Raw genomic sequence first — 22,971 nt, forward strand, 5'->3', positions numbered from 1 at the left:
TAAACTCACCTTCTCCCTATTCCTACTTAGGTTCCACTATGATAGGTACCCTACCTAGGGAGTCATGCTCAGCTTTTCCTTCCTACCACTTATAACCAATCAGTTGCCAAGTTTTATGGAATTCAACTAACACAACATCTCTCATTTATACCTCTATTCCACTTACAGTACAATCAAGTTAGTTCAAGCCTTCCTCATAGAGACTGCTACAATAGTTTACTTAATTTTGGCCTTCTTACATCCAATGTCTTTGTTTTCCACTCTATCCTGCATTACCACTGCTAGAAGTCAATCCATGTCACTTCATTTCATGGTTACCCATGGGTTCTAGGATGAAAGGTCAGCTTCTCTAATGGCATTTAAGGCCATTCACAATCTGGTTCCAGACTAACATTCCAGGCTTGAGTGCACATTACTGTCCTTTACATCCCCTATGTTGCAGTCCAACTGGCCTAGTTATTGTCCCCCAAACCAAATAGTCCTTAACCAGCCTCCATGCACAGGTTACACCCCATTTCTGGCATGTCCCACCTCCTACACTCTGCCTCCTTGAAACTCCCTTCAATAGGTCAATTGCTACCTCCTTAAAGAGTCCTTTTCTTATTACCTCAGATACCCTAGTACCATAATGATTAACCCCACCCTCACTAAAATCATTTTTATTGATTTTGCATATATCCTATATGTATATTCTGTGAATTTGTTATATTCCCCCAACAGAAGATAAGCCCTATAAGAAGAGGGACTACCTCATTTTTCCATTTGTATTCCCACTCTCATTTAGCCTGCAACACATAGTAAGGTGCTTATCAAAGGCTTACTGACTGATTTAATATCTAATCCTGCCCATTCCAATTTATAAAGAAAGAAACTGAGCCCTTAAAAAGACATGCCTAATGTACAATGGAATTAAGCAGGTGAGGCAAAATTCAAACCTCCACTGATTCCAAATCTACTGCAGGACACTAACTCAACACAATAAACAGTAGGGATAAGTCAAAGCAGTTATTATGAAACTACATGTATACAAGTTATATACACCACCTAAAAAAGCCTTAAAAATGTATTAAAAGTATAAGAAATCTAAGGCTATTAAAACCTGTAATACCAAAACCACTTTCAAAATTTGTTATTGTTTTATTAATAGATTTCACCTTCACTTTGAAATTATATTATCTTCAATATTTGAAGTTAAACTTTTTTGGGGAAAATAGAACTGGTTCACATAAACTTATTCAATATTATGAAAATGATATTAACATTTGATACAAAATAATATTTTGTGCTTAAAATGACAAGCACATTAAAATTATATTAAATAACCTAATTTCAAAATCCAGGGTCTTACAATACGATAAATGCAAAATAGGACTGACAGTGCTTTTTTTAAAAAGATGTTTTTATTGGCTTACTGAATATACAAGTATAACATTATGAGAACCTCTCAATATATACTCACTCCCCACACCAGTTGTGCATTCACACAGCCTTCATCTGTTTTTCTAGTGTTCATCTCAAAAAAGTTTCTTGAGTACTTTCTATACCAGAAAACTTTACAAAGACTTTAATCTTAAAATAGGCATCTATGTTCATTTGTGAAATTCTCTGCTAAAGTTAGTCAATAAAAAGTTAAGCGCCTATTAAGCAGCTACAAAGGCTTAAAGAAAGTATTAAATACAAGAAGTCTAAGGCCCTTAAAACTTGTTACATGAAAATATCTTTCAAAATTTGATGTTTTGGTGAAGTAAACAGACCATTGGCCTGGAGTCAGGAAGACTCAATCAAACACAGCCTCAAATACTTATTAGCTGTGTAACCCTGGGCAAGTCACTTAACTATATGCATCAGTTCCTCAATATGAAAAATAAACTGGAGAAGGAAATGGCAAACCATTCTATTATCTTTGCCAAGAAAACTTCAAATGGGGTCATGAAAAGTCAGACACGTCTGAACAACAAAAATGTGCCAGTAACCAGTTCAAGTACTGAGGATACAAAGAGAGGTAAAAGGACAGCCCTTGCCATTGAGGAGCTTGCAATCTAAGAGGGAAGACAACAAAGCAAACAAGTATGTAAAACAAACTATACACTGGATATATTGGAAATAATCAACAGAGCTGGAAGGCACCTAAATTAAGAGGAACCAGGAAAGGCTTTCTATAGAAGATGAAATTTTAGAGGGACTTGAAGAAAGCCATAGAAAGTAGGAGATGAAGAGGGAGAAAATAGAGTATCCACTCTATCAGGGAGAGGTAGAGCAAGGGGGAATGAGAAGGAGAGAAAGAGGAAGAGGAGAAAGGGTGAGGGGGGAACTGAAGAAGGGAGGAAGAGAGACTAGAGAAGGAGTTAAAAGGAGGGAGGGATGGGTGAGAGAGAGAGAGAGAGAGAGAGTGTGTATGTGTGAGAGAGAGAGAGAGAGAGAGAGAGAGAGGAGGGACAGTCAGTGAAAATGCCTGGAGTCAGAAGAACTCAAACTGGATTGAAAAAGTTCAGAGGGCAAAAATATTTTTCACAAAATTCTTTCACTGGCCCCAAGAGGTACAGTCAAAAAGCATGATGGGAACTCACCTCAGAGTTCTAGATGGAATAAACTCCAAAGTAGAGATGGACCTACTATTACATATTTTCCCTTGAATTTTTCCAGTGAATAATATTAACTCTACTACAATTCATATTCCTATTGGATTCTACTGGAAAAGTGGGTTACCTTATGTGATCTGGGACTTTATAATATGTTCAAGATGAGTACAAGTTTATGTTTTAAACATTTTTCTATTTCAACTTTTAACTTCCCACAGTACACAAAGACAAAATTTTAAATGCTTTGTCCAATATTTTTAGACTATTTCAACATCTGGATAAGAGGAAGGGCATTGAGAGAAAGAAATATTTTGGTTTAATACCCAAATAAAATTTTCTAAGTGCATTAGGTATTGAATTGCAATCACAATTGGAAAGCAAACCCCAACACATGCAGACTTATAAATATATTACATGAAAAGAGAAAGTTCATTATTATAAGTTATGCAGAATTTGTTCAATTAAGCAACCAAGGCAAAAGCAAAGAAATATGTATTATTAGAATATTGAGAAAGCTCTTATCAGAAACTCATCACAAATGAAAATATTCAAATCTTATATTTGTTAAGGCTAAATCTGAACCTGTTACAGCAGAAATCTCTTTCAAATCAGCAAGTGAAGAGGATAGTTCAGTATCTACAGCTTTGTCTTCCATTGAATTGCAATTCAAATCAAATGCTACAGCCTCCAATTCAGCCACAAAGGATTGGTGTGTTAGTTCAGATGAGCTTTTATCAAATTGGACAGAAGATTCTAATTGACCTAAAAAAAAAAAAAAGCTTAGCAACCATACATTTATCAGTCAAAAAAACTACACAAAAATCATGATAACACAAGACAAAGACAGGTATTTTCTAAAAAAGATTAAGAAAATTTCATTATGCATTACATTATTAAAAACCAAAGCTGAAATTAAGTAAATACACATTTAGGAGTGCCATCATTCCTTGATAGAAACAAAAGTGGAGCTAAGCAAGAAATGGATCTAGTCACTGAGGGTGAAAACATAGAAGAATAAAGAATAGCAAATACAATCTAGTTTGTTTTACAAAATGGTAGAATCATATTAAATGTTACATTAAACCAAGTTCTGAAACTCTTACTGAAACCTGATCACAACATTTGGAAAATTTCTTAACCAAATCACAACACATTGAAGAATTTTATTTCAAGAGGATTTCTTATTAAACTCCCATTTTCCTCATTTGAACATATAAGTCACCAGAAAATCAGTAAACTGGTAGTACAGGACAAACAGATTGTTACCTTCTTCAGATTTCTTAGCAAGAAGCAGGTTATCTTCTGAAGGAGCACTGTCAATCACATCTGATATGACCAAGTTTGCATCTAGGATTTCATGGCTTCCACTATTAGAAAGCCTTGATGATCGTCTCCTGGTCAAGTCTTTGTCGCTATTTTCTGGGTAGGCTTTTGGTTTTTCCTGAGCTAAAATCCATTATCAAAGTTATAGTCAGTTGTGACTAATTTTAACACAGAAATATCATAACTAAGATTGACTTTCTGAGCTAGATTAACTGCCTATTTTAAGTTTCTCAAAGAAAGATGTATGGAATCTTACTCCAGCACAAAAAAAGAAAAATTTTCCTATTTTATACTTTTTTTAAAAGGATAAGATCTTGCTTTCCTAAGGAAGGTTTTACTTTATATAAAGATTTTATGGTCTGAAAATACTCATAATGGGGGTCATTAACAAATTCTAGCTATTAAGTTCTATTTTGAGACTCCTTAAGAGTCCAAAATTTTATGTTCCAGTTTCTAAAATCAATAATGTGATTTATACAGCATTTTGCTCAGAATGAAAGACTAAAATAATTGCCACGTCACTAAACTTATATCACAGTATGTTCAAAATCAAATGTACCTTTCCTTTGTGTACAAATACCATGCTATTAACCCACCCTCAAAATAGTATATAATTAAAATAGTGACTTCTCAAACATTAGTTAAGGCTAATAAAAGCTGTTAAATAAAACCATGCTCTAATCAAACAAGCTTGAGATTCTCTCTCGTGTACAAACACACAAAATACTCACATGAATTTTTTTCAAGCCTGGGGCGCTTTAACGGAATTTCAGTTCCTTTTGATATTTTCCGGCGTCTTAGTTCCAATGTAATTGGTTGCAAAGTTTGGGAATTAGGTTCTAAAGAAAAAAAAATCAAAGCAAATTTTAAAAAATGAGAAGAACACTGATTTCTTACTGAGTCAACTACATTGACAAATTCAAGAACAAATACCTCTTTATGAAAATTCTTATAACCAACTTTATCTAAGAAAAGTATATCCAATTTTTCTTCTTCCTTCACTGTTGCCTCTTATAAAGGTAGAAGAGAGGTATTCATTATGTTATTATCCTTAGAAGAGCTACTGACAGATTGTAGACAACTAATACAAAGCAGTACATTCTTTTCCACTTTTCTCTTGTTTTATTGCTAACTAACATTTTAGTTCAACCTTCTTTACCCCAACTCATATTTGTATTCTCCAGAGCTTTGGAATTAAAATGTCAAAATAATTTACTTCCTTTAAAATGTTAAAGTGCTATGAAAACAATTAAATTAATATCTTGATATAATTATTGTTAAAAAGTCATTTCTCCTATCCTTTAGATGTATAATAGATCTAGAGCTGAAATAGCCCTCACTCAGAAGCTTTCTAGTTCAAATTCTTCCTTTTACAGATTAGAAAACCTAGGCCTAGGAAAGTTATACTCAAAGTACCACAGATTCCACATTAAAGAATCAGCTTCTGAACTTCTGACTCCAAAGCCAAGGCTCTTTTGACTTTATCAGGCTATTTCCCAAGGTCAAGGCTGTCATAAGAACTCTCAATGAAACGACTGACTAGTAAGTATACATGCTTTTACATTATGGCTTTCAAATTCTATCTGTAAAATCAAAAAAGTAAAAGTAATCTTTAACTTTAGGAAATGTGAGTAAATTTTAATATATCCTATAAACAATTCCATAAACCTCAAATGAATTTGCTGTTATAATATACTCTCTAGTTATTGTTTCATTCTTTGTTCTCTTTATTGCTAATTCTTAAGTGGCATAATATAACAATGTCTGTTACTTTTTGTTTGTTTTTTACTGTTTGTTTTCTAAGCAAAAATGATTATTTCTACCTTCTCAAGAAAGCTAAGAGTCAAGAAGACAGCTAGACTCATCTAGAGCTGATTTTCACCCAGAAGGCTTCTGCCTTCTCCCTCTCAACCTCCTTCTTTTCCCCTTTCTCCCTCCCCTCCCTTTCTCCCATAAAATGTAGGGGACAAGGAAATAGAATCAAAGAACTAGATAACCTTTTGGTTCTTCAACAGGGATTTTATACATCACACACACACACACACAACCAAAATTATTTTTAGATTTGTGAACATCTTGATCATATATAGATCTAAACAACATATTATTATTCAAAGGGTATACAAAAAACACATTCCTAAGTCAAGCATAGATTACATTCATTTCAACCAAAAATATATTTAACCCAAGGATCTCCCAAACCCTCCTGAACAGAATTCATTCAAGTAATTTTTCCTACAACAAATTCCAAGACAACAAAATACTTTGAATAATCTCTTAAGAGTCTGTTGTAACAGAATCTTACCCACTGAAGCAGAGAATACTATCTTACAGATTAGACTATTACAGAGCTACAGGGGACCTTAGATACCATCTAATTCACCCTATCATATTACATAAGGGAAAACTAAGGCCCAGGAAGTACACACATGGCAAGTTTGAAGATGTAACTTTTGTTTTGATGTCCTTTTCTGCTATAGTACATTGCCTTCTGTCTAGAAACATAAGAGATACAATTTAAAGATTGATTAAATACCACGCTACTCTGTAGTCTTCCAAACTATCTTTCAAAACTATCCCTGGATTAAAAAAATTCCTAAGTCTAGAACAGTTTTAAAAACTCTTTTCAAGGACTAACATTTCCTATTGTATTTACAGTTTTGAATTAATTTTGAAACTCTTCTCCTTGATGGATAATTGACTTAGTTTGAGTTTCAGCAGTTGCCAATAAAACAACTTAAATGAAATTACTCAAATTATTCAAATATGCACTGAAATATTTTATATCTGCATCAAAGTTTCTTCTTTCATAACTATCACTGCAGTTCCAAATGCAACTGTGCATGTGAGTTGCAAAAAAAAAAAATCTTTATTTGCTGATATCACTGCTTAAGGACAACAGCACAAATCGACTCTCTTTGTACATATTATGATCACAGAAGCAGCATCTGGACATTACAGAACAACTTTTCCAAGTCAGTGAGAATTGTCTTAGTTGCCACAACTGCACTGCACCAACAACAAACATACTGTTTCCTGCAGAAAAAGTCACGTTGAAGTTTCTGCAACCACACACACACATACACACACACAAACACATGCTCTTTACAACTCACCAGATGGAGGTATGGAAGGGGGCCGGCCTCGCTTTCTTTTGGGTTCCCTTAGATTTTCCTGTGTATTCTTCACAATGTCATTCTCAGGTTTCTTGTCTACCTGGGTCTCCCCAGAATATTCCCTATCATTTTCTGAAATATTTTCCTTGTCTTCTTTCTCATTCTTCGCCAGACCTTTTTCAGACCCCTTGCCTTTTTCAGGACTCACTAACTTTCCTTCTCTGTCAGGCTGTCTAGGTCTCTTTTCAGCCTTTAAAGTCTTGTCATCTTTGTCTTTCTTAGAATGAGCAGGCGTTTTTCTCTGCTCTTTAAACTTCTCTCGGTTATCAGGAGATGAAAGGCTTTCGTTATCTTTTTCTTTAGGCCTGGCATTGCCCACGATATTCTAAAACAGGCAAAATAGCAGTAAGAAATATTTTCATGATTACTTACATTTTTTTAAACTGGAAGCCTTCTATAAAGGGGGAAAGATAAATAAATTTAAGATGATATATTCTATCTCCATTTAACACTGTACTGTTTAAAAAAGGTATTCAAATACTTTTTTTAAAGACATCTTCAAGACTTTAAAAAAAAAGTTTGCCACTAAGTAATGGATTTGTAATTCAGTTCTCCAATTTTGTAAAGCATTTACTACTTTATGCAGAAATTGCTAAGTACTATAAATAACATGCCATTCTATACTCAATTCATGTTTTAGAGACATAATCAGAGGAACTTCTTTAAAATATGCAGGCAGTGCCCCAAACTCTTCCTTGGTCCTTTTTATGAATATCTTATGTGAGTCACCTGAAAATGATCCTTACCAAGTAAAGGATGAGTGCTTCAATTGACCAAAACTATTCTCCAAGCCAAACTCCTTTACCAGGAAAGAGTCTATGGAATAAGGTAAAGGTCATGCTTGGGCAAAGGACCTGTGATATGTGTCTTAGACAATTTCTCTGCCTCTCAATCACAGACTGCTATTATCAATCAAGTATATCTAACAACAATAAAACCTCCTAAACCCACAAGTTTCTGAAACTTCAAGCTATAAGATACTTTCTCTAAATGCCCTAGCAAGAAAAAAGAAAACAAAGGGAAAGGAAGCACTTTTCATCCAAATAACAACTAATCTGGAGACAAAATTCATTCAGAAGACCCAGGCTAAAAATTCTAAATAATCTGAGATCCTCAAGCATTGGAGAGCTTGAATCACAGAACTCCTACACCCTAACAAAGAAGATGCAACTTAGCCAAAAAGTAAACAGCACAGTTAAATCTTGAAAAGGATTAAAGTATATGATCATACATGGCACGGGATGTGGAAAAAGAGTTATTTCCTACAATAAAAGTCCAGGTAAAATAATAATATTACATATGGTAAAGTTGAGGCAATTAAAAAAAAGAATTTTCCTAATCTATTACTTGGTTCAATTGAATATTCTTTTTGAAACCATTATAACCCACATAAAGATGTTAAGAACAATGAAAATAGAGAACAAAATTACACCCTTTCAGAATAATTAATGAATTAAATGTAAAGTTCAAGATGCCTGGCACAGACTCAGAACATAATAAATTTTCTTTCTTTCTTCCTTTAGGTCTTTTAGTCTATCTTTCTTTCATTCCATCTATTTCCAAGGTATAGGAACAGGGCAAAAGTACCGGGTAATTCTACTCTTCAAGAAATGCCTGTGAACCTTTATTATCATCTTCAAATGCAAAGAGGCCTCTATAAGACAAGCTACAGTTAAGGAATTCAAACCTTTGAAACTAGATTTCAAAATCTTAGACTGCTCAAGAGCACCTCACTGGAATTTAGCCCACAATTCAAATGACTGATGGGCAGATATACATCTACCCAAGACACTTGGTAAGAATTTGGGTGAGGGTTACTTTTACTGGATCAAAAAAAAATACATTATTTCTACAACTAAGTGATCATTTTAATCAAGCTTTGTTTCTTTAATTACCTAAGTTAATCAAGTTCTCTAATAAAGCTGTGTCTTAGTTAAGTAAGTCCTGTGCCAAGTCACCAACCTCACTTTCTCCTTCAGAGCAATCTGGATCCAGTGACCAGATATGGATCAAGACAACTGCAGGTGACCCTGGATGCAGTGGTATTCATTAACCTTTTTTAAGTTAGGTCATTCTCAGGTAACAATTTGACTGAGGCAATGCCCATTCAGTCATTTAGATAAAAGACAGATGAGGAAAAGAGTCCAAGAATGACTACTTCCAAAAAAGAAAAAATCTATTAGGAAGATAGAAAAACTCTCCAGAGTGTGTTCAGGGCAGGGGTGCAGAAACCTTTTTTTTTTTGCCAAGGCCATTTGAATATTTATAACATTTGAGAGTCATACAAAATTACCAACTTAAAACTAGCCTGTGTATTTGGTCTAACATTTAATTAATTCACTCCTAAAAAGCTCTGAGATTTATTGAATTTCAAGTCATGCCTGCAATTACCATGGCAGCACCAGACAAGGCAATGGGATTAAATGACTTGCCCAAGGTCACACAGCTAGGTAATTATTAAGTGTCTGAGGCCGGATTTGAATCAGGTCCTCCTGATTCCAGGGCCAGTACTCTATCCACTGTGCCACCTAGCTGCCCCACCTTAGAATAATATTAATTATACTTACCTATATGAAGGAATTTGTTATTAATTTAGCACTCTCTTTTTAATGATAATGTTTAGTCTGTCATTTTCAAAGACTTCAGGGAGGAGATGCCATGACAAGCACATGAACTGGATTTGAGTGAGGAGGGGCTGTGCTAATTCACCAGCCTCACTTTCTCCCCTAGAGCCATCTAGGTCCAGTGGTCAGATATGAACCAGGATGACTGGAGAATACACCATAAGCCCCACATCAAAATTATTTGCTTTATAAATCCCAAATAGGTAGAACCTCAATTGATGAGCTAGTAACTCTGTAACTCAGATGCTCCTAACAGAAAGGAAGAGACAGTTGAAGCACCAGTATTTTCTAACTGTCTGCATTTCAGTGGATTAGCTATTTTGTTGTACAATGTTACATATTTTGAGAAGCATTTACTAAACTTACAAGGAAAAAAGAAGCATTTAATTATCACAGTGTTAGACTACAAGAGGTGAATCACTCAGTATTGAAAACTATTATTATTGACTCTCTAATAAAGAAGTGAGTAGTTATGGACGGCTAGGTGGCATAGTGGGGGACGGCTAGGTGGCATAGTGGGGGACGGCTAGGTGGCATAGTAAGGGGACGGCTAGGTGGCGTAGTGGATAAAGCACCGGCCCTGGAGTCAGGAGTACCTGGGTTCAAATCCGGTCTCAGACACTTAATAATTACCTAGCTGTGTGGCCTTGGACAAGCTACTTAACCCTTGCAACTTAAATAAATAAATAAATGAATAAATAAGTAAATAAATAACCGCAGAGCTTTTAGCTATTATATGCTTGAGTCCTAAAGGAATATCAAAGAGAATTTTGCCACCGACAAAGTCAATATCTTTACTTTTTCAAAGCAATTAAAACATTAAAATTATTCAAACTACATGCAAAGCAAAAACTGTGTTTCTCACCTGATCTTTGGAAAAAGCTTTGACATGAATATGTTTGACAGTCTGAATTACTCCATCATAAAATTTCACAGTATAAGTACCTAAAATTCAAAAATACACAGTAAGTTTAATAGTTGCATTTCAATGAAAGATACAACTTTTCAATGTTCAAAAACAGAGAACTGCCATCAAACCCTCATTTATAGGAATTAAAAATTACTTGGGAAATATAAAAGAAATAGTATGCATTTAAAAAGAACTCTGTACTAGAAATTTATCTGTCAGGACAAATATACCATCTAAATGTAAAAAACAATATAAAAATCTTACAAAAATTTATCCACTTATGTACATATTTATTTCTCATGTGATTTAACAAAATTAAAAATATTCACCTGAGCTTTTTGATGTAAAGCACTAAAGAGTAAGGGAGTGGTGCTTTTCTACATGGGTTTAGAATACTGCATATTTAATGTCAGATTTTTTTAAATATTTTTTTTCAGTCTCACTGAACTTTTTTCTTCTTTTAAATTTATTATTATAAGGATTACTTCTCTGGAAAGTAGGACCCAATAGGAAATGTAGGTAATGTAAAAATCAAAAAATATTCATAAAAATTTAAAGAAGAAAAGTGGGCAAAGGTCTATTCATTTATTCAATAATGAATTGTGGTCATAGACAATTGGAGCAGACCCTTTTGAGTTTATGGGTAGCCATGAGTAGCCATAATTCTGAAAAATCATCTATTCACCAACAGATCTACAAAAAAGTCTTGTTCACAATAATACAGCTGCATTACTAGATGAATAGATGAATTATGTTCCATGATACAATAATTTTATAACTCTAGTCAAAACTCATTTGCTCTCCATTGACATCCACAGTTCCAATCCATTAGTAAAAAGGTGTATTTCAGATTCAAGTGAAGAATATATACTCACCTAAAATCAAAATTATAAATTATTTCATTCCAATACTGCCAAATTCAACAAAATTTAATGCATGAGCCTAATGATTTTCTACATTTTCAATCCTGTAACCCACAGTATGCCCAATATCCTGCCTCCACATAAAAATAAATGTTTTACAGTTTGGTCCTACTACATGTTGAGCCCTGGGAGACTCTTTAGACCATGAAGAAAATATTTTAGAGGCTATCTATCTTTCCACTACGAGGAGATTTCATAACTGGCCTCCATGCCTTCAGTTCTGGTCCCAGCCCTCCTCAATCTACCCTGAAGACAGGTGCTATATAGATACCTACTCACAGACCTACAACTTTGTAATTCATATTCTAAGAGTTGAACTGTCCTGAATGATATATGGACTGTTAGTTAACTCCAAAGATCCCAGACCAGTCACATCCATACTACCCAACTCTCCTTCATCTCTTGTTCTAGGAAATAAATCAGTATTGCCATTTCTTTGTAAAGGGTACATTATGAACTCCTCTATTATGGCTTAACTCATGATACTTGAGACTTTTTAGACTAAATCCCTTCTCTGGTTTTTACTGCCCTACCCATATGGTCTCTCCTATTAGAATATAACTTAATTAGAAATTGTAAGAAGTAATTAATATTATTATGCTTCCACATGAGGTAATTCTTGACACATCAGCAAGAGTTATAGCAAAAGTTATTAAAGTAGGAGAATAGGGGAAGAGTGTCAATCAGAATAGAGGCAGCATCCTCTTAAGATCTTATTTTTCTCCTCAAGGGCTAGAACCAACTCCAGCCAGTCTTATGTAAGATAAAGGTTAATATAAAAATCAGGTATGCATACTTAATGACTTCATCCATACTAACATACTGTGCATAAAATTAGAACTACATTAATTGATCCTGGGTTGCATGACATGGAGGGGGCAACATATCAAGGGATAATATGAAATGGGCGGTTAAAGAAAATTATAACCCAGAAAAGGAACAAACCAATGGAGCCTGGAACGGAGAGGCTGAATCATTCAAGTGGCATAAAGCTTGCTTTTGCTCCTGTAAAACATACACTCTTGATATGAAGTGTCCTTTTCTTGCAAGAAAAGTAAAGATTCTTCACTTATTTTGGCTTAAGTTTCAATACTGAGTTTGAGTTCCCAACAAGAGGGTCTCAAGAGCTTTATTTCTAATATAATTGAGAAGATATTGATCAATTGGCAAATGGCTGAACAAATTATGGTTTATTGATGTGCTGGAGTATTAATGTTCTATAAGAAATCATGGGCAGAGGTCACAATTCTGATCTCGGATAGAGCAAAAACAAAAATTGATCTTATTAAAAGGGATAAAGGGGGCAGCTAGGTGGCGCAGTGGATAAAGCACCGGCCCTGGGGTCAGGAGTATCTGGGTTCAAATCCGGTCTCAGACACTTAATAATTACCTGGCTGTGTGGCCTTGGGCAAGCCACTTAACCCCATTGCCTAGCAAAAAAAAAAAAAACTAAAAAAAGGGATAAGGAGGGGGCAGCTAGGTGGTACAGTGGATAGAGCACCCATCCTGGAGTCAGGAAGACCTGAGTTCAGATTTGACCTCAGACACTTAATAAGTCACTTAACCCCACTGCCTTGCAAAAAACAAAGAGGAGGGGGGAGATAAGGAAAGAAACTCCATCTTCTAGAAAGGCACCATAGGCAATGAAGCAGTATCATTTTCAAATATGTATATAAGTACAAGGTGGTATAGCATCCAAATTCTTAGAAGAAAACTAAACAAATTACAGGGACACATAGACAGCAAAACTATAATAATGGGGGACCTCAACCTCTCCCTCTCAGAATTAGATAAATCTAACCACAAAATAAACAAGAAGGAAGTTAAGAAAATGAATAGAACTTTTAAAAAACTTAAATGTGATAGACCTCTGGAGAAAACTGAATGAGTTTAGAAAGGAATATACCTTTTTCAATGCAGTAAATGGCATCTATAACAAAAACTGATCATGTACTAACACATTAAAAATTTTAAAATCAAATGCAGGAAGGCAGAAACAGTAAATGCATGCTTTTCAAATTATGATGCAATAAAAATTAAATATGAAGAGACACATAAGGATGAACCAAAAAGTAATCAGAAACTGAAATAACTTAATTTTAAAGAATGAGTGGAGCAAATAACAAATCATAGAAATAATCAACAATTTCATTCAAGACAACAACAATGAAACATCATACCAAAATTTATGGAATGCAGCCAAAGTGGTTTTTAGGGGAAATTTTATATCTCTAAATACTTATATGAATAAAATAGAAAATTCTGCTATCTCATATTTTATTTTTCTTCCTTAAAGATATGATTTCTCTCTCATCACATTCAACTGAGATCAATGTATATACCATGGAAACAACGTAAAAATTAACAGAATGCCTTCTGTGGGGGGTGGGGGAAGGGAAGCAAGAATGGGGAAAATTTATAAAACTCAAAATAAATAAAATCTTTCTTAAAATAATAATGATAAAATAAAACAGAGAAAGAGGAGATCAATGACTTGGGAATGCAATTTAAAAAAGCTGGAAAAGAAACAAATTTAAAATCCCCAATTAAATACTAAATTACAAATTCTGAAGATCAAAAGAGAAATAAAGCTGAAAGAAAACCATCGATCTAATAAATGAAACTGAGCTGACTTTATGTAAAAAAATATATAATTTTTTTAATCTGATTTAAAAAAAGAAAACCAAATCACCAGTATCAAATATGAAAAGCTTGAAGTCAGAAATGAGGAAATTAAAGTGTTCATTTGGAGCTATACTGCCCAACTATATGTCAATAAATTCAACAATCTAAGTGAAATGAATGAATATTTACAAAAATACAAATTTCCCAGATTAAAAGATGAGGAAATAAAATACTTAACCCCATTTAAAAAAAAGAAATTGAAGAAACCATCAACAAACTCCCTAAGAAAAAAAAATCTCCAGATAGAGTTACAAACATGTAAAGAACAATTAACTCCAATTCTATATAAACTATTTTTAAAAATAGAAGTTCTACTAAATTCCTTTTATGACATCAATATGGAGCTAATATCTAAATCAGAAAGAGTCAAAAAAGACAAAGAAAATTATAGACCAATCTCTCTAATGAATTATTTTTTTAGGATTTTGCAAGGCAAATGGAGTTAAGTGGCTTGCTCAAGGTCACACAGCTAGGCAATTCAACCTAGCCACCCCCTAATGAATACTGATGCAAAAATTTTAACAAAGAGATTACAGCAAGTCATTACTAGGATAATACACCATGATCATATAGGATTTATACCAAGTAGGTGAAGATGGTTTAATATTAGTAAAACAAAGAACATAATTGATCATATCAATAACAAAACTAACAGAAATCACAATTATCTTAATAGATAATGAAAAAACATTTGACAATAATCAACACGGATTCCTAATAAAAACACTAGAGAGGCAGCTAGGTGGTGCAGTGGATAGCACCGGTCCCGGCGTCAGGAGTACCAGGGTTCAAATGCAGCCTCAGACACTTAATAATTACCTAGCTGTGTGGACTTGGGCAAGGCACTTAACCCCATTGCCTTACCAAAAAAACCTAAAAAAAAAACACTAGAGAGCACAGGAATAAATGGAGTTTTCCTTAAAATAATAAGCAGGATCTATCTAAAAACATCAACAAGCATTATTTGTAATGGGGATAAACTAGGAGCACTTCCAGTAAAATCAGAGATGAAACAAGGAAGCTCATTACAACCATTACAATTCAATTTAGTATTAGAAATGTTAGTTTTATCAATAAAAGCAGAAAAAAATGAAGGAATTAAAACTGGCAATGAGGAAGCAAAACTTTCATTCTTTGCAGATGACATTATAATATGCTTAGAGAACCCTAGAAAATAAACTCAAAAATCACTTTAAACAATTAACTTCAACAAAGAGGAAGGATATAAAATAAACCCACATAAATCATTGGTCTTTAATGAACCTAAAGCCCAATGGTTAGAGATAGAAAAAGAAATTTCGGGGCAGCTAGGTGGCACAGTGGATAAAGCACCGGCCCTGGAGTCAGGAGTACCTGGGTTCAAATCCAGGCTCAGACACTTAATAATTACCTAGCTGTGTGGCCTTGGGCAAGCCACTTAACCCCATTTGCCTTGCAAAATCCTAAAAAAAAAAAAAAAAAAAAAAAAAAATCATTTAAAATAGACAAAATATTTGAGAATCTACCTCCCAAGACAAACCCAGCAACTATATGAACACAATTACAAAATACTTTTCAGTCAGATTTAAACAACTGGAAAAGTGTAAATGGTGCCCAGCTAATATAATAAAAATGACAATTCTATCCAAATTAAATTACTTATTCAGTGCCATACCAAACTACCAAAAAATTATTTTGCAGAGCTAGGAAAAACAGTAACAAAAATTCTTATACAGAAACAAAAGGACAAGAATATCAGAGGGAATGAAGAAAACTATGCAAAGGAAAGTGGCCTAGCTATACCAGATTTAAAACTGTATTATAAAGAGATAGTCATCAAAACTGCTTGGTATGGATCAAGAAATAGAGTATTAGACCAATGAATTAGAGAAGGTACAAAAGAAATAGTAGAAAATGACTATAGTCATCTCCTGTTTGATTAGCTTCTGGGATAAGAACTTACTCTGCTACAAAAACTGCTGGGAAAACTGGAAAATAGCATGGCAAAAAACTAGGCATTGATCCATTATCTCACACCCATACCAAAATAAGGTCAAAAATGAATACAGGATTCAGACATAAAGGGCAGTACCACAGACTAATTAACAGATCAAGAAATATTCTGTCAGAGCTACGGAAAGGAGAGAAATTTATGACCACACAAGAAATAGAGAACATTACACTAATAAAACCAATCAAGTCAAGATTGGAAGGAAACTAGAAAGCTGAGAAACCATTTTAACAGCGTTTTTGATAAGGGACTCATAGACAACTGAATCAAATTTATAGGATTATAGGTCATTCAACAATTGATAAATGGTAAAAGGATATGAGCAGGCAGTTTTCAGATTAAGAAATTAAAGCTATATATATATATATATATATATGGTCATATAAAAAATGCTCCAAATCATTACTGATTAGAGAAACGCAAATTTGAAAAAAACCTCTGAGCTACCACCTCACACACTATCAGATTGACTAAGGTGATAAAAAAAGGAAAATGATCAATTTAGGAGAGAGTGTGAGAAAATTGAGACATTAATGTACTGTTGGTGTCATTATGAATTGATCTAACCACTCTGGAGAAAAATCTGAAACTATGCCCAAAGAGCAATAAAATGGATCATACACTTTGACCTAGCAATACCAATAGTAGGATTATATACAAAAGAAATCATTATAAAATGGGAAATATCTCAACTAATCAAAAATATTTATAGCAGCTCTTTCTCTTGGGGCAAAGAATTGGAAATTAAGGGGTACCCATCAATTGGGAATGATTAAACAAGTTTTGGTACATGAATGTTATGGAATACAATGTCTTCTATAAGAAACCATGAGAGGACAGCTAGGTAGAACGGTGGTTGATCACCGGCCCTGGAGTCAGGAGAACCTGAGTTCAAATCCTGCTTCAGACACTTAATATTGCCTAGCTGTATGACCTTGGGCAAGTCACCTTACCCCATTGCCTTAAATTACTATTGCATGTAATTGGAAAAATAAAATAAAATTTACAAAAGAAAAAATAATCATGAGTAGCCACATTTCAGAAAAGCCTGGAAAGATTTACATGAATTGATGTTGAGTGAAGTGAGCAGAACCAGAACACTGTACACATTAACAACATTGTGAGGGGGCAGGTAGGTGGCGCAGTGGATAGAGCACCAGCCCTGGAGTAAGAAGGATCTGAATTCAAATCCCAACTCAGACATTGAACAATTGCCTAGCTGTGTGACCTTGGGCAATTCACTTAACCCCATTGCCTTGCAAAAAGCAAACAAACAACACTGTGAGATGATCAACTCTGATGAACTTAGCTTCTCTTCAACAGTTCAGTGATAAAAGGACAAATCAAAAAAATCTATGCCAAAGGAAAAAACCATGGAGTCTGAACGCTGAGCAAAGTATACTATGTTCACTTTTTAAAACATCATTTAAGTTTTTTCTTTCTTTCTTTCTTTCTATACAGTATATGTAGTCTATATTTGATTGCTTCTTGCCATGGGGAGAGGGAAGGGAAGTAGAAAAATGTAGATCTTGGGGCAGCCAGGTCGTGCAATGGATAGAGCACCGGCCCTGGAGTCTGAAGGACCTAAGTTCAAATCCCACCTCAGACACTCAATAATTACCTAGCAATGTGACCTTGGACAAGTCAATTAATCCCCCATTACTCTGCAAAGAAAAAAAGAAAAATGTGGAACTTAAAAGCTTACATAAAGATGAATGTTGAAAACTATCTTTGTATGTAATTGGGAAAAATAAAGTAACAAAAATATTATTTTATCTTTTTAATTTACATTTTTTATGTATTTATTTATGCATTACTAAAATAGTCTTGTAAAAGTAAATATAATCCCCCCCTTCCCCCCATAAGTTTAAAAAATCTCACAAGAAATAAAATGTGCTTCAGTCTGTGTTCTGATACCATCAGCTCTGTCTTGTGGTGGATAGCATTCTTTATCATTAAGTCCATCAGAGAAGTTACTTCCACAGTTGCTGTTACTGATTGTAATTCCCTTCATCCATTTCTCCCTAATACTAGTTATTATATTTTCTCTCTCCTTTCACTCTGTCCCTCATCAAAAGTGTGCTGTGGGACAACCAAGTGGCATAAAATTTATAAAGATATAAGCCTCTTTATGTCTCCAACAATGTACACAGTCCTTGGCTCATAGGACGTACTTTATAAATATTTTTCATACATTCATACCTGCACCTAACAAGAATCTCCATTATCTCCTTTTAATGCATATAAAAACATTCCATTCTAGCTAATTCGTCTCTGAAATAAATCTTGTGCATTATTATCTTTACAGAAGAATCAAAGAATGACAGAATTAGAAAGAACCTGTGATGTCTAGTTTTGAATCCTCTCATTTATCAAGAAGAAAACTATTAAATAACTCAATCATACCACATGGAAGTAAAGAACAACTTACTCTAGGCTGATCTAAATTTGCCAACCAAATAGAACAGATTGATTCTTATTTACTATTGGTTAGGTTTTGCAATTAAAATATTCCTAACAGTAAAATGAAATTAGGATTGCCTGGAAAATGTTTCCCTAGCAACATACTGAATAAAATAGAATGTGAAAATGTATCAAAAAAAATGACATTATGTTAGTCTCTGACTAGGATGACACCTGGGAATGGAGATAGAGTAGCACCATTCCTACAATTCTGCATGTTGATATCTGACAAGCAATAAAAATTTAACCCCTGGGAATATAGCTCAAAAATTATAATATCTGCAAACATGATTTAGTTCCTTTTGCCAAAACTAATTTTGGAAACATGTTTTAAAGAAATTTTTTCCAGGGGATATGAGAAGACACCTCCAACCTAATTCTTTGAAGAAATGGGGGATATGGAATATGGAACAACTGCATTCAACAAAAGACTTTTTGGATATATTAACTAGTTTTGCAGAACTTTCCCCTTCCTCTTTTATATTTTTTATTATAAGGAACAATCTAGAAAAAGGGATATAGTGGGAAATGTATGTAACATTTTTTAATTTAAAAATTTTATTTATTGGTTTTTCCAACACAATGGGAGTTTTTACCAGTCTTTTTTTTGCAAGGTTTTGAGTTTTACAATTTTTCTTCCTCCCTTCCCTCCCCCATGCAACAGAAGGCAAGCTGATATAAACTCTTTATTTAAAATCATACTAAACATAGATTAATATTGAACAAGGTTATGTTTTTTTTAAAACAAATCGATTAAAATTTTTTTAAAAAGGAACATTCTCTCATCTTAAATAGGGTACAATTGATGGTTCTGTGACTTCATCAATTCACATCTACTTCTGCATATAAATTCACAGAATTTGGAAGCTGCTCATATAAAGACTAAGCTGAGGCAGTTACCTAGAAAATGGAGTTGTTAAAGACCTTATAATACAAATGGTAAGTGAACTTCAGGAAGAAGAAATTTCTTGAGAAATCCACAAATTGGTATTGTTGATTGTCCCTTGTTCTTGAAGAGGACCATAATATCAAGAAAGTGGAGTGGGAGACGTACAAGAGGAAGGAAGAAGTATAGGAATATATTCAGCCTTTTAGAACAGACGTTTGGTCTCTGATCCTAAAACAGAAATTTTTCCTATAGAAAATTTCAGGGAGTTAGTCTAAGGATGTTTTAGCTGTACTAATACATAAACCAGAAGAAATCAACGCTAAAACAGAAGAAATTATTAACTATAACACGATCTAATCTAAATGTGACTTGAATTCCAATGGTAAGGGGCCCAAATCTCAGAAAGACAGGCACTATTCAATTGTGAGACAGCTGAGAAAGGAAGTGCTCCTCCCACAAAGGCTTAGATACAGCTGTCCTTTCCCAGTGGATAGGGCAGGAAGGAAGCCAGTGACATTCTAACAAACATTCACAGATTCAAGAATATGGATTGAGAATTGGGAGGGACCATCAAGAGACATCATTTTACAATTGAAAAAGCCAAAGCCCAAATAGGGGAGTAATTTGTCCAAAACCACCCACATAAAACTGTAATCCAATATCCTCTGATTCTACCATCTGTTCTCTCCTTAATAATAATGTCTATATTAATAACAATAAGAGAAACAATACCTATATTACCTGCCTTAAATGGTTATTATGAGGATCAAATGAAAAAAATCTACAAAGGTAAAGCACTCTGGGAACTTTAATACACTATAGAAATGTCAGTTATCATTCTTAGAGCATTTCATGAGGTGGGTTATCCCCATTTTACACATAAGGAAACTCATGGCACAAACTAAAAGTTAGGGCCTAGACTCAATTCCCTACTCTGTCTCCACACTGCACCTTAGTCCCCAATATTCTATACTGGCATACTTGCCAGGACAGGAGCTCCTTCACATCCAATGATGTAGGGAAGCATGGGAAGGTTCCCATAGATTTTACAGGTGAAGAAACTAAAGTACTGATCCAAGATCACACAGGCAGTAGAAGGATCAGAATTAGAACTCAGTTTCCTGACTCAGCTGTTTTGTTTCACACAATATACCACAGCTGCCTGGAGAAATGACATATCAATTAACAATCCCTCCTAAAAATACAAAATATGGAGGAAAAGTAATGGATAATGAAAGCCTGTTAATAGGCAAGGGAAGACTGGGGGGAGAGGGCACTCAACCATAAGAGGACAAATTTCAAATCCTTTGGCTCGTCAGAATGAGGACTAAGGCAGATACATTGTGCTTTAATCAAAACTGAGCAACCGACTAGAGTTTCTTCTGTTACTATATCTCCCAGGATCTGAGAAACAGGAAAAAAGGTGCCTAATCCCTTATTCCCATTTCCCTAAACCCAACCTCTCTAAAATGCCATGGTAACACAGGTACCAAACTCGCTTTCATTTTCATTCTTTTTCTTTTCTACTCCTCCATCTTTTGATTTTCACCCACCACCTTATCCAACACTAATTGAACTTTCACCTGTTTCTTTAAACTCATGATAAAGATAGAGATAGGGGGACAGCTAGGTGATGCAATGGGATAGGGCACCAGACCCAAGAATCAGAAGTCATTTCTCCAGTCAGAACTCTGGTTCACTTCCAGCCTTAGACACACTACCCAAGGTCACACAGCTAAATAAGTAGTGTGTCTAAGGCTGGAAGTGAACCAGAAAAACACTGTACACCATAACAACAATAAGAGGTCGATGATCAAACTTGATGGACTCACTCCTTATATCAGTGCAACAATCAGGGAAAATTTGGGGACTGTCTGCAATGGAGAGTGCCATCTGTATGCAGAGAAAGAAATGTGGAGTTTGAACTAAGGACTATTAACTTTAATTTAGGGGAAAAAAATGATATCTTATTGTTGATCTTGCTATCTCTTATACTTCATGTTTCTTCCTTAAGGATATGATTTCTCTCTCATCACATTCAATCTGGATCAATGTATACCATGGAAACAATGTAAAGATTGGCAAATTGCCTTCTGTAGGGGGTAGGGGGGAGGGAAGTAAGATCAGGGGAAAAATTGTAAAACTCAAAATAAATAAAATCTTTAAGTAAAAAACTTGAGGTTCTGAGAGATTAAATGACTTCACAGGTAATAAATCTGTCTGATTCTGTGTGCCAATACTCTCTCCACTAGAACTGGCTGCCCATCCAACACAAAATGACAAAATTGAAAGGGAACTTGGAAATCTTCTAGCCAAGGGTTCTTGCATTTTTTGTGTTAAGAACCCTTTTGAAGGCAGCTAGGTGGCGCACTGGATAGAGCACTGGCCTTGAAGTCAGGAGTACCTGAGTTCAAATCTGGCCTCAGACACTTAATAATTACCTAGCTGTGTGGCCTTGGGCAAGACACTTAACCCCATTGCCTTGAAAAATCTTTAAAAAAAAAAAAAAGAGAGAGAGAACCCTTTTGGCAGTCTTGCAAAATGTATGGACCTCTTTTCAAAACAATGTCTTTAAATGAACAAAATAAAACAATAGTATTATAAAAAAACTATACTGAAACAAGGAATTAATTTCCCCCCTCCAAGATAAGAACCCTGAAATCTATTCAATAATCTCCTGGAGATACATGGATCAAAGAGTAAGACTCTGATCGAGCCCAACTTTTCATTTTACAGAGGAAGAAACAGGTGCAACTGGAAACTAGAGGGACTAAGCCCCAAAATCACAGTCAATTCAATAGCAAACTACAACAATTCAATAGCAAACTACATTAATAGCAATAATCACATAATTTCCTAGTCACTGCAGCTCAAATAACAACATATTTTCTAAATGGATACTTTATCCTACCTTTCAAACAAGATGCCTTCACTTTTCCTTTTATGGGAGTTATCCTTGTCCCTGTTAGCCTCTTGCCGTCAGAAAAGAAAAGGAGCTAGTTCTAGCTCCACAATTATTTACACATTTAAAAAGTAAGAGTCCCACCTTAAATATGTATAAGTTAATCTTCTGTCCATTTGCAAGGCAGTATTAATTGTTCCAACTACTCCATTTCCAAATGTATAATCAAAAGTATAACGTACAAAGTGGAAAAATTGCTTAATAAGAAACTAGACCTATCAAGTCACTACAAGAATCCCCAGTTTGTCTCTAGAGCCACAGATGATGATCTGTAGCAGCAGATAAGTAGCTATTTAAAATTTCCCCAGAGTATTCTGACTGGCACAGTGCCTAGCAATGGTACTGCACACAACAGGCACCTATTAATATTTACTGAATTGGAAATAGATGAGTACTGAATTGCACAGGTGGCACAGCAACTAGGGTACATCCTTCCTGTCACCTGTG

General features: G+C 34.6%; 1 protein-coding gene across 6 annotated transcripts in view; it reads right to left on the reverse strand.

The window, feature by feature from the left end:
• The window catches only part of PHF20 (PHD finger protein 20), a 139,897-nt gene that overhangs the window by 72,833 nt on the left and 44,093 nt on the right, over positions 1 to 22,971 (reverse strand). For 4 of the 6 annotated variants that reach the window (XM_074212050.1, XM_074212046.1, XM_074212048.1 and 1 more), the window contains 5 exons: positions 10,568 to 10,647; positions 7,019 to 7,403; positions 4,634 to 4,741; positions 3,846 to 4,025; positions 3,162 to 3,341 (listed from right to left, as the gene is read on the reverse strand). In XM_074212050.1, the coding sequence (XP_074068151.1) occupies positions 3,162 to 3,341; positions 3,846 to 4,025; positions 4,634 to 4,741; positions 7,019 to 7,403; positions 10,568 to 10,647 (933 nt within the window). The remainder of the gene's footprint in view (positions 1 to 3,161; positions 3,342 to 3,845; positions 4,026 to 4,633; positions 4,742 to 7,018; positions 7,404 to 10,567; positions 10,648 to 22,971) is intronic. The other 2 variants (XM_074212051.1, XM_074212049.1) reach the window with 1 other exon arrangement.

The sequence above is a fragment of the Macrotis lagotis genome, chromosome 1 (assembly GCF_037893015.1).
Source record: "Macrotis lagotis isolate mMagLag1 chromosome 1, bilby.v1.9.chrom.fasta, whole genome shotgun sequence".
NCBI classification, from domain to species: Eukaryota; Metazoa; Chordata; class Mammalia; order Peramelemorphia; family Peramelidae; genus Macrotis; species Macrotis lagotis.